Source organism: Ammospiza nelsoni, chromosome 8 (genome assembly GCF_027579445.1).
Source record: "Ammospiza nelsoni isolate bAmmNel1 chromosome 8, bAmmNel1.pri, whole genome shotgun sequence".
Taxonomy (NCBI): Eukaryota; Metazoa; Chordata; class Aves; order Passeriformes; family Passerellidae; genus Ammospiza; species Ammospiza nelsoni.
In genome coordinates, this window is record NC_080640.1 from 27,408,858 (window position 1) to 27,426,259 (window position 17,402).

At 37.8% G+C, this 17,402-nt stretch overlaps 1 protein-coding gene across 1 annotated transcript in view; it reads left to right on the forward strand.

The window, feature by feature from the left end:
* Positions 1–17,402, forward strand: part of GRID1 (glutamate ionotropic receptor delta type subunit 1) — a 480,002-nt gene that overhangs the window by 357,243 nt on the left and 105,357 nt on the right. The window contains exon 5 of the mRNA XM_059477042.1: positions 8,626–8,679. Within this exon, the coding sequence (XP_059333025.1) occupies positions 8,626–8,679 (54 nt within the window). The remainder of the gene's footprint in view (positions 1–8,625; positions 8,680–17,402) is intronic.

A 17,402-nucleotide genomic window follows, 5' to 3' on the forward strand; every position in this document is an offset into this window, starting at 1 on the left:
TAGATTCATGTCTTTACGGAAATGTTGCTTTCTGACAGCTGTGCAATTATCCAGTGTCACTTCTGTGCCATGTAGTTAAATGGTCAGCAGTTACCATGTTTATAAACACTGTGTGACATTTGAGCTTTGAAGAGTACATTCTTACTGAATGCTTTTGGAAGAGTTCCATGTGCAGTATTTTCATGCATCGTTCAGGGGAATGTGCACTAAATGGAATGGCAGTGGAGATTGACTGTAATAAGCATTACGTATGAAATGGCAATCAGATTAAACAGAAATCCCAGTGCATTACATCCAAATTATTAAGGCTAAAACGAGAGGCAGTGCCACATCTATTACAGTAGTTACTCAAGAACAATACAGCTGTGTATCTCAAGGAAGTTTCAGCAGTCTTCTCACAATTTTCCTAAAGTTTTCTTCATCTCCAGTATTTCTCTTGATTAACATTTACCTTTTATGTAGGTTTCCTTCAGTGTATTTTTTTTTTCAATCAACTATGACTTAAGTAACAGGCAACTAGTGCAGTTGTAAACTTTAAATTGTATATTTTGGTTTGAGTTGTTATCAAATTGTAATAATAAATGCAAACTGGCAGGTACATCTTCTAATTAGCATTCATCAACTCCAGGGGTCTGTGCTAAAAGCAGGTTAATTGTTTGGGTCAAATTTACTCCTCTTTGTGTGAAATCCCTTGTTAGCAACCAAAAATGGGACTCAGTTATGAATGGCATTTAGGAGTTTGCTCAGGGATGTATTTTATTTTTTCCTCTTTTTTTTTTGGTGGGTTTTTTTCTTTTTTTTCTTTTGTTCTTCCTTTTTCCCACCCTTCTTTTTTGTCTTTCTTCCCCACCCCATTAGGCTGAGTTGTTTATCTTGTGCAGGAACTGAGACAGAGGTCAAGACAGGATCATTGCATATCGTTTGGACAGAACACAAATGAAATATTACAGAGTTTATGAGGAGCAAGAACTCTGGAGAGCTGACTCAGACTAATGAGAGTATAGAGATCTCCATGACCAATTTGGCCTCTCTTTTTGTGGGAGATTCAGGCTGAAGATGCCTGGTTTATAGGCTTGTATTAATGGAGGAGTCTGGAATGGTTAAAATGCCACCAGATCTCGTGATAGCCTTTCAGTTATTACTTGGGCTTCATCAGGGCCATGGAGGGAAGAGCAGCTTTTCTCAGCAGTGCAGTTCTGCAGAAGGATCAGGCTTTATGTTTTGATGTAACAGTGCATAACTGAAAAAAGGTCCCTGCTGGGAGAGGACCATCAGTTATGTGTTTATAGAGTGTAGCCCAAGAACGAAGTCATACACATAGAGAAATATTAAAAAATGTGGATGGTAAAGGCACACTATGCTTGTGGTTCATTAATGGCATGTAGGAAGCTCCTGTGTACCAGGAGTCAGAACTGGCAGCTTCTGGTGTGTGGTAAAAGGAATTCCATTATTCCATCAGTGTGGTGATCAGGGAAACACAGGTGAGCCTGCTTGGTGCTTTGGAAAAAATATGTACATACACAGTTCTGGGAATAACTTCAGAAAGAAGGAATAATATGGAATTTCTGGAATTTTTTTAGTAAAACTTCAAATTGTTGGAAAATTAGATTCAGTTAGGAAGGGACATTTTCAGTAAATTTTCTATCTGCAAAAATACATCATGGAAACTCTTTAAATTCCCATTTTGCTGTTTAGAGAAGAAAAATTTTCATATTCCACTTTGAAATAATATTTAGAAATTTTAGTTAGCCTGTATTAAGTAATAAAAATGAACCGACATGCTTGATCCAGTTTACTGCAACTGACTTTTTATCATCAAGATTCTTAGTCTGAATTATCTTAGTTTTATAAAGTTTTATCTTGAGCTAGGATGTTGTACTAGAAATTTTTGTTTTAAATTCTCTTCTAATGGTACTGTTAACAATTAAACTATAGAAATAGTATCAGTTTGGAGTGCTCTTTAGTATGCTATAAAATTTTAATATTTATATAAATTATTTATTGAGGCTAGTAATGCTTTCTTTATTTTTGGTCTAATAATGCTCCGCTGGAGATACTGAGCCAAGAGTTATTTATTTAAAATACAAAGGAAAGAAGGTTCTAGGGAAGTACAAAAATCCCACTCACTGGTACAGAGAAACTGTTTTTCTGTGAAGTGCTATTACCTATGCAAGTCACACCTGGACAAGAACTGCACTATTTTAATTGAAGAGCTTTCTAAATATAAGTTGGGTATCTAGGGGCTATAGAATGAACCCATCTGTTCTACCAAAATTGACTTTTTTATATCTGTTATCTTAACTTATTTGTATCCAAGACATACACAAAGCTTCTCAGATAAACAGGTGCACTTTGATATTGTCCAATTAATTACTGTCAGTTGTATTGCAGTGGAAACTTGGTCTGTAGCTCTTCTTTGGGATCAAAACCAGTTTCCTGAGTCTCAGGATGTTTTCCTGGACATTTAAATCAAGAACAAAGCTATTTTTAAAAATCCAAATCTATCTCCTGCATGAAACCAAGCAGCTGGACCTAAGTTGGATTAGGTTACAAAATTATATACAGAAGAGAGTGACTTTTTTTTCTGCTGTACTGCAGTGTTGCTACAGCAGATTTCAAAGTGGTTCTAAATTTTTTTTCTTATTCTTGGTGGATGGGGGAAAGAAAACACAGTAGAGAAATAATTTATCCAAAGATGGGAAGGAAAAAGGGAAAAAAAAGAAAAGCTCCTTTTGGAAGCAAACTTAGTTGGGACAAGAGCTGGAAACAATTTTCTTTTGAAACCTATTTAGGGTCAGGTAATGAATTAATGAGACTGATCCCTTATGAAAGATTTGCAGAGAGCTGAGATTTAGACAAGACTACTTCTCCAAGCCCTCCTTTGCTCACCTTCTTTATGAATAATAACTAAAAATAAGTCTAAAAAGTAAAGAATGGGCTTATCTGTCATTGCCATGCTGCTCTCTCGGAGGGGCTCAGCTGTTCTGCAGGCTGTTTGCTCAGATGCTCCATGGGCAGCAGTTCTGTGCCTGGGTTTTGCTCTCAGTGCTGAGGGAGACATTTGGTGCAGGAGCTCTGGGTGGGAGCCAGAGACCAGAGGGCCTGAACTGACAACCATTGGCATGACAAGGGCCCAGGGACTTATGGCCATGACACTGAGGGACATGGCAGAAGCTAATGAACCCAAGACTTCCTCTTCTTTACACTGAGGGGATGAAACTCAGGGATTCCTTTGTTTGTGGTCTCTCCTCAGATGCACCAGCTCAAGCTGTTATTTTGTTACTGTACCAAGATTAAATTATTTTAAGGTTTGGGATGTCTGAGACACTACCGTGGAGCACCTGGGATTGGGGCAGTAAGGAAACCTGCTCTGTGTGAGTGTGGGGGTGCAGGTGGGAAGGGGCCTCTGTCCCCCAGCTGGTCACTGAGGTGCTGTGAGTGTGACAGCCACAGGGTCCTGGATGCTCAGACAGGGAATTTTCCTTCACACAGGCACCCTGGGGCTGGCTACAATCTGTGTGCATGGTGGGGGTCTGCAGTGGGAATGCAGCTGCGGAGGAGGAGCTTTGTCACAGAGACTGGGGTGACAGAGCACTCACTGCAGTGCGGGGCATCTGCTCCCCAATGACAGCTGTAATTAGTCATCACTTTGTGCTGAGCCCTGCTTTCAGCTGGGATAGAGTTAATTTTTCTTCCTAGTAGCTGTTCAGTGCTGCGTTTTGTATTTGCTGTGAGAGCACCACTGCTAACACCCTGTTGTTGTAGTTGTTGCTAAGGGGCGCTCACTCCAAGTCAAAGACTCTTCAGTTTCCTGCTCTGCCGTGAGGAGGTGCATGAGGAGACAGGAGGGAGCATGGCCAGGACACGGACAAAAGTAGCTAAAGGCACATTCCACAGCATAGAGCATCATGCCCAGTATATAAACTGGGGAGGGTTGGCTGGGAGCACTGGTGGCAGCTGAGGAATGGGTTGGGCATTGGTCAGCAGGTGGGGAGGAGCTGTATTGTGCATCATTGTCATCCTGGGGCTTATTTTTCTGTCTTTTTGTTCTGTCCTTTTTCATTACAGTTATTTTTCAAAGATTTTTTTTTTGCTGTTGTTATTAAACTGTTCTTATCTCAACCCACAGATTTTACCCTTTGTTTTTTTCCTGATTCTTTTCCCTATTCCACTGGGAGAGGGGAGGGAGGTGAGCAAGTTGCTGCCTGGTACTTAGCTGCTCACTGGAGTTAAACCATTGCAGTTTGCAAGAGATTTGGTTTTGAGTTCTTCCAATGTCTCTTAGGACACCCTTTTCAAATTATTTTCTGTGAACTCCCCAGTTTGCCCTCTGCTTTGTTTTTTCATTGTGAAAAGCTATGATGCTCTTTATCCTCACCATTAAGTTACAGGATGTGCAAATAATAACTTTTGCTAATTTGGTATCCCCCCCTAGCAAAACAGTCTGGTGGTTCTTTTATATCATGGATTTCAGGATGGCAACCTTTGTTTCCAAAAATTGAGACACAACAGGAACATCTGTGTTGGCCATCTGCAAGACATTTCCTTCTAGGATCCCTGGGCTGGTTACAGGGCTTCCAGACATCCCCAGTGCTTGTTCCCCTGGGTGCACAGGGAGGAGACAACAGGTGTGTAACTATAACACTGCTGCATGTCGTTCTGAACTCTTCAGCACATCCTGCTGTCACTGGAGCACAGCCTGCCCAGGTCTGTTTGAACACCCAGCATCTCTTCTCAGTCGTGTGCAGCCACTCATGCCTGCATCCCTTTTTATGCAGTTTTTGCTGTTAACAGCAAGGTGCTGGCCCTGGCAAAGCAGCCAGGTATTGTGGAAAAGAGCCTTCCCTATTATTGGCCGGGCATTATATGCTTGGAGAGGTTTTCAGTTTTAGATTTTTTGAGAAGGTCAAGAAAGAATTGTTTCTGTTTCTTTTTTTGTTTTTTCCCCCTCTGCAAAATTGTTTCTGAATATAGCAGTATTTATTGCTTACTTTCCTAAATTATTTAATCCTGCAACTGCCATTAGATAAAATAATGAACCGAGTTACTTTTTACAAAAGGCAATGTAAATATTTGTTTTCCACTGGATTCCAATAAAAAATGTTTTCATGGATTATTGGCAGTAAATTATTTTAAGTTATACATTTAAAAGCAAACAAAACGACATATGTGAAACTATATTTGATTATTTTTCATGAAGCTTCTTACCCTTTTATCCGTGTTGCTATGAGATCTGAAATTTTAGTGCTCATATTTTGATTTTCAGATTCTTCCTTTTTCATTTATATTGCAAATGCTTACTATTGAGAAATTAAACAGTTTCCTGCATTCACTGCTTCCCTTCCCATCTTCTAGTTCTGGCCTGATTCTGATAGCATAGTTTATATGTTGTCATTTGTAGTGGTCCACTGGGTGAATTACAATTCTCTTGTGTGGGTTCTGCATTTTATATTTGGCTTTTGAAAGGTAGTTGCGGAGGAAGAAGGGCACAGTCTCAAACCTCTTTTTTTCCCAGATTTTTAGAATTTATTTACTACTATGAGATGAAACAAATGAAAGATGGATGCTCTTTAATTTCCATTGTGCTTTTTATCTCAAAAGCAGATTTTCTATTTAATAGAAGTGTTTTGAAGCATTACTCCCAAGTATCACCTAGACCCCCATCTACATAGAAAGTATAAAAAGAACTAGGGCATTTTACACCTATATTAATAATTTTTCCATACAAAACTATAACATACTTTAACCTGTAAATCCTTCCCCAATAGATGGCAATGCTTTTACTCAGGCACAGTAATCTTAGAAATTCATAGCCTACTTTCTTTACATAGGGTACATTTATCAAGTAGGATGGAATAGGTCCTTCAAGGATGTTTCATAGACAATTTGTTTTCTTTTTGAATGGATGGACACAATGTCAAACAATTGGCAAGATCCTGAACAGCTTGAATAATTAAAAATGGCTGACCATAGTTTCTTAAGAATCTTTTTCCTCTTTAAAGTAAAAAAAAAAACAACTCAGTTATGAACATTAACTTCTTTCTTACTTTGAGGCATTCTCAGTAAATTTCCTTATGATAACACAGGTCCCCAGGACCTTGCTTTTCACACTGCTTAACTTTCATGAGCCTCTGGCAATAGACTGGTGATATCAGAAAGTTGAAACCTGATAGCTGTTTTTCAATAGGGTTTTTTAAAAGATTTCTTTGGATTGCAAGTCTGTAAATATGGTACAAAATGCAGGAAGTTTCAGCTCCTTCCCAGCACATTTTCATTTTCGAGTAGCAGTTCAGGCTATGTGTTGTAGTTCTGAGCAGAAGATATTTAGAGCCATTCAGACTTGACTACCTACAGTGATGTTTCTAAATACATTTCAAGCTATTAGAATGCAGAGCCATTGGCTCTGTAGGAGGAGCGCTGAGTGGTCTGGCACTCTGATGACTAAAGATAAACTCTTTAACAGCCTAAATTTAGGCACCTCATTTTAAAAACTTTGGCCCAGATATGTGAACCCAGAAGAATGAGATACAATAATTCATTTCAAATTCCCTGCCTCTTGCGTCTCCCCAGACTGAGCATTTATTCATACAAATTGCTCACTGTTGCAGATGAATCACTCAATGTAGCCAGTGCAATAACTCTGCACCTGAGCATTATTTAATTCTGCTTTGCTAATGCTAGCAGCACTTTGCTCTTTCTCTCTGTTACAGCACCTGGCTACTTTGGCTTTGTCTGGATATATTTGGGAGCTGAATTGGGAGAAAATGTACACATTTTTGCCCTCCTGTTCATCACTGCTATCTTTCCTAAGAGCTGCTGTTCCTCAGGTGGTCAGCTTAATGTTCCTCCCAGCTTAAAAGAAATGTAGGGGAGGCAATTACTAAGGGGATGATGCTCTTTATGATAAAGAGAATTACCGTGTTCTGCCTGTGTTGATTTTCCTCTTTCAATGAGTTTGTGTTTTCTCTTGGGATTTTTGTCTCTTTTAAAGGAGTATTTCAGCTTGAGAACATGAGAAATAGACGGAGATATGTATGTGCCCACAATTTTCTCTTGTGGTTGTGTGGACTACACAAATGAGTAAAATTTTAAAACAGTTACTTTGGCAAGTCATTTATACCTTTTTTAAGGACACAGTGTAAGCTAAGATTAATGTTAAAGATGCTGGTGTTGGCTACTTTGTGAAGTTTTACCTCATATTTTTGAAGGAACGAGATACCCCTTAGCCTACATAAAGGATGGATTTCTTGTCATTCCAGTGCAGCCTTAGAAGTCGTGGGCGTTTATTCTAAGCCAGTCATCTGTAGTCAGTGTCATAAGAGAAGGTGATTCATCCCATCTGACACTAAATATCTGAGAGGCTTATTATGCAAATGTGTTCTGAAGAGGAAGGTGGTTGATGATGTTCCTGCTCAGCCCAGTGCTACAGTCTACAGAGCCTCTGAGTACCACTGCAGTCTTTTTTTTAACATACTGTGGAAATTATCCAGGTTAAAAACCAGTAACTGGAAGTATTTTGTTCATTTGTATTTGTTTGCAGAGTTTTCTTTATACTGGGGTCATTTCAGTGATTCATAGGGCCATTTATAACAGAGAGATAAGAATATCTGTTCAATAAGTGGGGTCATACTGGCACAGAAGAAAGAAGTGGTGGAAGGCAGGAACATTCAAAACCGTGTAATGAACTGCCTCCTGAAATACATGTGTGCACTGTTTTATTAGCAGAGATGAACACACTGCAGTAATTGTTTAACCATGTATTAAGCAGGACATTAACAATACCATTGGCAATGTAGTGCACATCTCTCCATGCTTGCTATCACTTTATTAGACTATTAAGTGTCTTGAAGTGAGCTTATCCATGTCAAACAAAGGGGACACTTAGGAACTTGTGTGTTTATTGCAAGATCCTTCAACTGAGGCTCTCTCTCAGTACTTCTCCAGTTTTGGCTTCCCAGTGGGTTATACGTGTATGCATAAATATGCAAACTGCTGAGATGGGATGTTTCTTTATAATATTTAGTGATTATCCAAGTTCATACCAGGAACACAGTAACGTGACCATGCAAATAATAACTTTGTCTTGAGCCTTATGTAAATATGAGGAGAGGATGAACTCTCATATAAATGTGTGAACTTCACTTGAGCATCTCACTGTCATGTTTTTAATTAACTAGGTGAGTTAACAGATAAACTATCAGAGGTGTAATGAGCCAGAGACAATATATTTTGGGAGGCATATTGAAAAGAAACCCAGCTGAGGAGGATCATTAGATATATCATAGAGAAGGTAGATCTCCTGAACTGCTTGTTCTGTGCAGTTATTCATCACAGGATCCCTTATGCTCATGTACCACCCTGTCCCAGTGTGCTTTTGGGGTACATGGACACAGTCAGGGTACTTTGGTTTAGGAACTGAAGTCAGAGAAAAATGGCTGCCACCAATTAGTTAGTGTTCTATGAAGCAGCAGAGGAAGAGATGAAAAGAACTATACTGAAACAATACCAGTAGCAATGAAAACAATCAAAATTAGCTTTATATTGCATTTTTATAAAAGTTCTTTCTGGAATATATTTTCCATGTTTTATTTATTTTTATTATTATGTTTCTTTTTATTTTTGTAGGCTGTGGAAACCAACCTTGCATCAAAGGATAGTCACTGGGTCTATGTAAATGAGGTAAGAAAGTCAAAAGAGAAAACACAGCTCACTACATTCAGTCATCACCATCTTTTGTTTCATATGTTTTGACACACCAAACTGAGCATATATGTAGCATTTTTGCTTTTTGAATGGCACAAGTTTCAAACTGTGGTGTCATTGCTTGTCTGTCTTAGTTGAATTGGCATAGGTTGGACACCAGGTGTCAAGATAAAGCTTCCAATGTACCTCAGAGCAGCTGGGAGACTTGCTTTTACCTTCCTGCTGACATTATTTCATTGGCTATTTAGGAAGCGGAGGATATCTCAAAAGAAATCTCAAACACAGGAATCTCTCTGGCAGAAGCTCATCCTCCACTGCTGTGAAAGCCTGCACACAGATGCCAGGAGAGGAAAGAGCCCTTGCAAGTTTAGTCCATTCAAATATGTATTTACATGACACACAGGCTTTCTCTAGTGCAGAACTGTGTTGGTGTATTGGCCAACATCCAGAATAACTTAAATTCAAAGTGTAATGTTTCTCTCTGCAGCAAATGGGATCCTATTCCTACTACAAAGATTATTTATTTTACCTTAGTGCCATGATGCTCTAATGAGAATCTGTTCAGATTCTTTTTTCAAAACCAATTAAATGTTGTACCATATATAGTAACTTACAAATCACTGATAAATGGCAGTATTTTATAAATTCCTTGTTTTAATCATGATTTATTTAAAGATAACAAAATATATAATTTAAAAAGAACAGTGTTCAATGTCTTATTTTTATATTATAAATGCATAGCCTCTAATTTAATAGCCAATTCCTTTGTGAATTTCTCCCTCCTTTCTTTGCACCTAGCTAATAATTTTGGATAGGCAACTTTTAATAGTAACTATAAATTGTATTGTATGGCATTAGACAGGCTCTGTAATTAAATAGGGGTTAGGGAAAGTGAGTGAAGTCCCTGCTTGTAAAGGCTTTATAAATTCTTTCTAGTCCTTTTTATATTTAAGTACCTCCTGGTTTGTCAGCTGCTGTAATGACCCACTACAAAACATCAGCAAGATGCCCGGAGAGTCAGTGTTTATATTCACATAAAGATAATACAGTGCATATTTCCCTAAGCATTTATAGAGAGGGAGTGTTTGTGAATTTTTACTGCTTCTGTTCATTGTTCAGATGTTAAAATTCACTTCACGAAGCCTGAATCTGAAACATTGGGATAAAAGCCTTCAGCACTTGTGCACTAATGTGTGCACACTTGTACACACACAAACAAATCACACAGGGTGCCAGTTCTGCCTCTCTTTTGGATGCTTTTGTTTTTTTTCTCCTTTGTGGCTAAGGACTGGGTAGGAAAGCTGTGAGTGCAGCATGTGAATTTAGCGTGAAAATTGAGAGTGTAAATTTCTAGTGAAAAATAACGGTGCGCATAATTTATAATGATCGCAAAATGCAATTCCGTCCAAATAGACAATTAGAGAAGCTTTTGAGACTCACAAAACTTTGGAGAAGTCTTTGCAGGAAAAAAGGAAGAGGAAATGTCATGGCTGTCCTTTCTTTAACAGAAGTGTTGGAGTTTGTGTGTGTGCTAAAGCTACTGTCAGAAAGTGCATTAAGCATCTCCATGGATGCATCTATAGAAATTTGGAGGTTCCTTAGGGCTTGCTTCTTATTTAAGTGTGCATCCCTCCATGCTAGCAAGAGGACAGACTGATTAAGCTTTCTCTGTACATGTTTCCAATTAGTGGTAGTGGGAAGTGCATGAATATTTGATGGAAAAGATGATGCTGATTCTTACTGTGATTTGTGTAATGGAATTAACTTTTAATTCCCAACAGTCAAATCATCTCTTTTTGATGTGTTTCCATGAGAGTAGAAGTCCATTAGGCAAATAGACCAAAACTTTAGCCAGTCTTTTTTTGATCCTGTGCAGATTGAGGACCCTACACCCTGTTCACCCTGTGACCCAGTGATCCCATTGCAAGGAAAGAGGGATGTAGGGCTGACTGATTGAAGGGGCAGTGGCAGGAAGAGAGCACAGAGACAATTTTTTCCATGGAGGTTCCTTGTATGAAAAGCACTGGATTGTAAACAGGTTTTTTGGGCCTTTTGCACTTCAGGGAACCCATGAAGGGCTTTGGACAGCTCAGGCTACTGAGATCTGCTGACCCAGAGCACCTCACAGTGTACTCTGTCTCCCACTTCTCAAGCTAATGAGGACCTGAAACTTGGACTTACCTTGCTGTAGGAAGCATGACTATATAGCATGGTATTATTTCAATAAGAATTTTATTATTAAATTAAATCTACTTTACTCTCTTTGCACTGACAATCTGATAAAAATTTGTGTTTGGTTATTTTTCCCTTGTGTGCTTTCCCATGTGGTAGAATAGGAGTTAAGTTGTGGAGGTAGAACAAATTTTATCACTTAAATTTTGTTAGATAAGCAAGACCACCAAGCTTTGGATGAGCTAACTGTAAATCTATATGACTGGTAATTATGCAGCAAATGAACAAACAGCTGTACTGATAAAATCCTGTTTGCTAGTTTTCAATAACCCAGGTCTGGGCTGAAGTATCTGTTCAGTTTGGATACTATTGCTGGTGATAAAGGACTTGGTCATCTTTAGAAAAAGGCTGGTTTATTGGGAGTTAAATTTATTGTGTGGAGTTGGAAGGCTGAACCATTACCTGGCAGGTTTTCTAGAGTAAGAGCATACACAGGGATGGATCTTTTCAGGCAGTATCATGTCCTCATATGTCCTCTTTGCAGCCAAAGTGATAAAAAACCTTACTGCTTAAAAATATATATATTTGTTGTCCACTTTTCTGGTTTCAAACAGGTTATGTTTCAATATTGCAATAGCTGTCAAAAGTAGTGGAGATTAGAAGGGGGAAAAAAAAAGAAAAGTATTTCTTACTACCCATCCCCTTTTTGATTTATATTTCATCATTTGCACTTTTTGTTTTTATTCATCTAGAAATGCTAAATCATTTCTTTCTTTCATTTAGGTAGTGATTCTACCTAAATTATGGGTTAAATATGCCAGGTAGCTTTTTATGATGACTACTACATGCTTAGCTGTGTCTCCAGAATAGTCCAAACCACTTCATTATCATTGCCTTTGTGGGGAGCTGTCAATGACTTGCAGTTTTGGGAGGTCTGTTAGAACATATCTGGTGTTGTGCTTGGACCTTTGCTGTTTATACCTTTGGTGGTTGGAGTGACCCACCAGCTTTGATAGACGTGTGCTGCTGCTTCTTTTGAAAAGACTGGCACAGTTAGAGATGGCCCATGTGTTTTGCATGTTTATTTCCTGGTTTTTTCCCTAGTTTTCTTTATTATTTTTATTTTTTCTCTTACTTTTCTTTCTCTTTCATACCTGGCATTAAGCATCTCTGTTGGCTCCTCAGGACATTTTTCATCCTCCCCTTCTCTTTTTCTGCCTTTTCTGATAAAATGCTGTGCCTTGCCCAGAGCATGTGTCTGTGGGAGAGGTACAAGAGCAGTACTTGAAACTGAATTTGGATGTTGTTGTACCAGGAGCTTCTTTATTAGCAGCAGCAGTAGGTCTGGCAGTATAAAAAGAGTTAGAAACCATATTTCCCTTTTTGTGGGACATTTTTAAAATTGTCTCCATTCCAAGGGTAAAGAAAAGATACATTATTCTGGAAAACTGGAATATTGAACAAAATTATGATCAAATTATTTTATTTTATTCCCTCATCTCAATATATTTAATTCTAATTCCAAGTTTCTAAACGTTCACTATTTTTACATGTAAATCAGTACAAAAAAGCAATTAACTACTCTTCCTGGAAGTGGAATGGTACAGAATTCAGCAGATAATTCAAATCAGTTGTTTTACTATTAAGACGTCATTTCTTTAATTTATTTTTAAACTTATTTTTTATTCAGTAGTTTAATCAAAAGCTGTAAGACATGGTCTGGCAAAGCACAAGACTACTTGCTGATATAGGAGTACACTTTTTGTGAAGTGCAGGTAGGGATGAAAAAAAGGCAATATAGTGTTACATGTCAAAAACATCTGTACCCACTCTGAAGCTGAGGAGGGGTGAGGGACAAACTTTTGCCTGAAAATATGCAGAGGACACTGAGGAAGACTTTTTCTGAAAGAGCATTTTTTTTGGACAGAAATGGCCTAAAGACAAGAAATTAAAATAAAGGATGATTTTAATTTCCTTGCAGTGGAGAAAATAGGGTTGGGACACAGACAGAGCTTCACAGATTTCCTTTGATTGACCTTATCTGTACATGTTCAAAATGTTAAGGCAGCCATCAGTACAGATTTCATTATGGCTGAGGAAGAATGGGCTAAGAAAGCCAGAAGATAATTTGTGTGAAAGTGATCATGCCATGGTAACATGAACTTTTTGGAAAAGAGGGAGAGGTGGGAAAAGGACCATGAGGATAATGGACATCAAAAGATTGTCCAACTTCACATCTTTGGGAAACTAGTAATGCTTTTGCAAAGATAACATGGTAAGTAAAGGGTGGCTAAAGAACTGGGATTCTCTGAAGATGTAGGCACAAGGTTTCCTTATGGTGACAGTGGGTTATCTTCACAGAACTTGAAATCAGAGATGAATTCTAAAGAAAAAGTGATTTAAGAAAAGGGCTAGGGAAGAGTGTAAAGGAGTAACAAAGTAAGGAATTATAAAATAAGCCTGTGTTGCAAAATGACTCATACCAGGGATCATGAAAAGCAATAAAAAAGTTTATATATAGCAGAAGATAAAATGAGAGGTGATTACTTGAAAAATGGGGGTGTAATGTTTTTACTTAGTTCCCTGATCCTGACTTTATAGAAACTATTAATTATTACCAGACTGTTAAAAACATATTGTTGTAGTTTCAGTTGTTTTAGATGAATTTGAAGCACTCCACCAGGTGAGATTTACTATAGAGAAGTGCTCTTGCTTGTGGCTTACAAAATGAGATATAGGTGGTGAGCATCTTTAGGAGCAGCTTCGAATCCTTGTGGATAAAAGCCAGAATGAGAATCAGTGCTGTTGTTGTCCTGCTGAGTTAGCAAATGTAATCCTCAGATATGATACCAGAAACATCAATTGTAAGGTAAGGGAGGCAATTATTTTGCTCTGTTTGACATCAGCTTGGCTTTGTTGGAACAGTATTGCAAGTTTTGGGCAAAATACTTTAAAACAGAACAAGGCATGCAGAACAATGTTGAAAATATAGCGGAAAACATTTAGTGTGATAAAAGCTTGGTAAAATATGACCCACGTGTAAAGGCTGAAAACCTTGGTACAAACATAACAAGAATATGATCACTTCTTCAATGTGGAAATATGAGGGAAATACAATTTAATCTTCTGCAGTGGAAATTAGATCTAGTATTGGAAAATGGTTTATGATCCAAGTCTGAGAGTGTGTATGAACAACTTCCTAGGTTGCCTTCTTCCATCCCATCATCTGTCTCTTCTCTCACCTGGTTCTGCTCTTGTTTTTTATTCTTCATTTTTCATCATCCTACTCACATTATATGAGTCAGCTAAATAATTTCAGTGTCAGTATGGAAAGACAAAACTGTGTTTTGAATGCCACTGGCTATTTTCTGATCTGCACCTTCTGCTCTAGCTCTGTCCATACATATTTTTTCAATGTGGTTATTACAGTTTATGCAAAGAGTAACTGCATATTCTTCTACTGAACCATTTATTCAGTACTTCTGGTGGTAACCATGAATGTAGGAGATCTGTGAGTCATGGTTGATTTCCAGCCATCATGGAGCTCCATCCTTCTCTGTCTAGTGAATAAGCTGGAATGACTGTGTTTGATTAGATTCTGTCAGCCAAATCCACCCTTGGGGCCACCTGAGTGATTGGACTTAGCCAGGGATGAACTGAGCATCGTGTTTCCTGCTATCAGGCATTTGTAATGGAGGATTATGTTGTAATTGTGTGTGGTTAGAAGAATGGATAGATTCTTCTGTTGGATAGAAGAATGCCTAGTAATGAATTACTTGCACTTCTAATGTTTTAAAAATAGATTTAATTGTAAGGTGTAAAAAGTAAGTCTGAAAGCTAAAGATCAGAGTTCCCTCTTGACTACAGTTTCCATTTGTTGCTTTTACATTACATTGATTTTCATTGATTCAGATCAATCCACATCAGAGCAGATACAAAGGAACATTTGTGATTAGCAGTAAAAAACTTCTTTTTTAGTTTTAGAATCACCACATTCTGTGCCATATGGACTAACAAATGCTGAAATCCAATATTCACTTCTAAGTTCTCAAACTACAAGCACGGCAATAGTGGGGAGAACTAGCAGAAATTCCATTACATTATTTTTTTACTGTCTAAAAGATCAGGTAGTCTCTCGAAAGGAATGTACTATGGGGTAAAGAAGTCCTTTTAGTTTAAGTGCCAACCCCCTGTGGGTATTTCTTAGGGCACAATGCTTTAAGAAGTGAGGAGGTTAGCGGGTGACTGAATTTCTGTATTCCTGGGTTTCAACATAGAGTTTAATGGTGTGCAGAGTAACTTGAATCTAAGGTTGCAAATGAGCTCATTTCTTTATCTCTTAGAAAAAGTTGTGCTGTTATTTGTCCCATTTAAAAGCAAACAAAGAAAAATCAAACAGCTTACACTGCAACATTGTGGGGTGGATAGCAGAAAGGTAAATTGTGTTTGTAATGGCCCCTGCAAAAAGATGCTTTTTTTTGTAGATAGAGTGTCAAAGAGCAGTGGATCCTTGTGTACTAATCTGAACTTAATAACTGGGGCTTTTAAAAAATCATCAGTAGCTTTTACAGTGCTAAGGAAAATCATGCTTGAAAAAAAAAATCAGGGACCCATTTGTTATTAGTAGAAATCTATTATTATTGTTATTAGTAGATTAGTAACAATTAGTTGTTATTAGCAGAATCTGAAACATACTTGTAGAAATAGAGTATTATACAAATTCCACAGCCATAAGAAGAGCAAAGTATTCATTAGTAAAAAAACCCCTGAAATTCTTGTAAGTTTTAATTAAAAAATAAAACTAAACTCTGATTAACACTGAGAAAAAGTTGCTTTTTAATATTTTCTCATTTCAATCTTTCTCTTTCAATAAAGATCCCGATTTGAATCGGTAAGCGCAGAGAAACTACTAAAGCAAATGCAAATCTAATGTATTTGGCTGGATTCTTCCCAACTATTTTGATATTTATCAAAAAAGCCCTCTTAGCTGAGAAAGAGAAGGGAAAAGTGATGTGAGAAGAGAAGTTCTTGGAAATTTTTTTTGCAGGAAAAGCAATAAAAAATTTTGGAAATATAGCAAGAGTAGACAATTCATCAGAGAAGCCTTAGACAGGAAGTTAGAGTGCTGAGGGGCTTGGGGAACTCTGGGCCATGTGGGGATGACATTGTCCTCATCACTTGAATACCAGTCAAAAATTTTAGACAGCAGTTGACCTTATTCTTCCTTTTTGGACAGATGATGCTTTCCAAATGATGCTGGTGGTGCTGCCAGCAGATTAATTTATAGATCTTCAGTGGACAGATAAAACTTTCCCAAGCTCAGCCCAGGTGATCAGTCAGAGCAGAGTGCAGAAAAATGGCTATTGATGCTTTTCCTTTCCCCTCTCAGGACATTCACTCAGAACATCTTTCTGCTAATCCTGCTCTGGACTCAAGCTCAATTCTTTTTTCTGCAGTTTTCATAGGTCTCTCTTCACCACTGTTTCATTGTCTATAGGGGGCAGTTTTCTATATGAGGGACAAGAAGGTGTCTCATTAACCCCCTGATGTGACTACTTCTTACTTTCCATTGCCATCCTGCACTTCTGTTGCTTCTGCCAATATTTGTTTTCTTTCCTTTCACCACATCAGATGTTCCCAGTATGTCTGTAGGTACTACTGGTCCTCTTGATTTGAGAATCAAATGGCTTCTCAGCTGTCATCTGGGCACCTCTTTATTATTTTCCTTTATAAGATATTTTTTGAAAGTTGAGAAAAATGAGCAGAAAATAGAATAGTAATTATCAGATAAAGTCTATCTCAGCAAGATACTTTTTTCCCCAGGGGTAGCATGTAGGCAGGTGTAAGATAATGAATGATGAGCAGAGTTTTCTTAGCACATGGCTGTAGAGCAATATTGAGAAAACTCACTTTGGGAGAAAAAAACTTATGACTGCAGTGTTTTTCTTCACTCTTTTGGAGAATATTTGTCCAGAAATGTCCATGTTATGTGCATTTTGAGCGATCAACAATCCCCGTGCAAATTGCTGTGGCCTAATTTTTGCTTGGGTAGAGCCACAACTGGGGTCCTGCTCGCTTGTCCTCTTCATATGGAAGTGCCTAATCTTATTTTCTTTGCTTCATTTTAACACACCAATCTGTGTAATGATATCTGTGTTTACTTTGATAACCAGAAGTTGGTAAATTTTTACACTTCCCTATATCTTACTTTTTCTTGGAAAAGTTCAGACCTTTTAATAATCATTTACGAATGCAAGTGGGGCAAACATTCTAAGATATTCTCAAATTGTACAAAAATACAGAGTAAAAAAGTTTAAAAATTGAATAGAAATACTAGGAACACAGTGTAGAAATTTCAGAAGATTTAGGAAATGACACATTTCAATGCAAAATGTAGCAATTTGCAATTACAATTTATTCTAATTGTGTTCCAGGTACTCTATATTTATTACTTGCCTAAGGAAATCTCACTTCTCTCCTTTTAGCTGCAATCTTCAACACTGCAGCATTTATATTTATTTATTTAT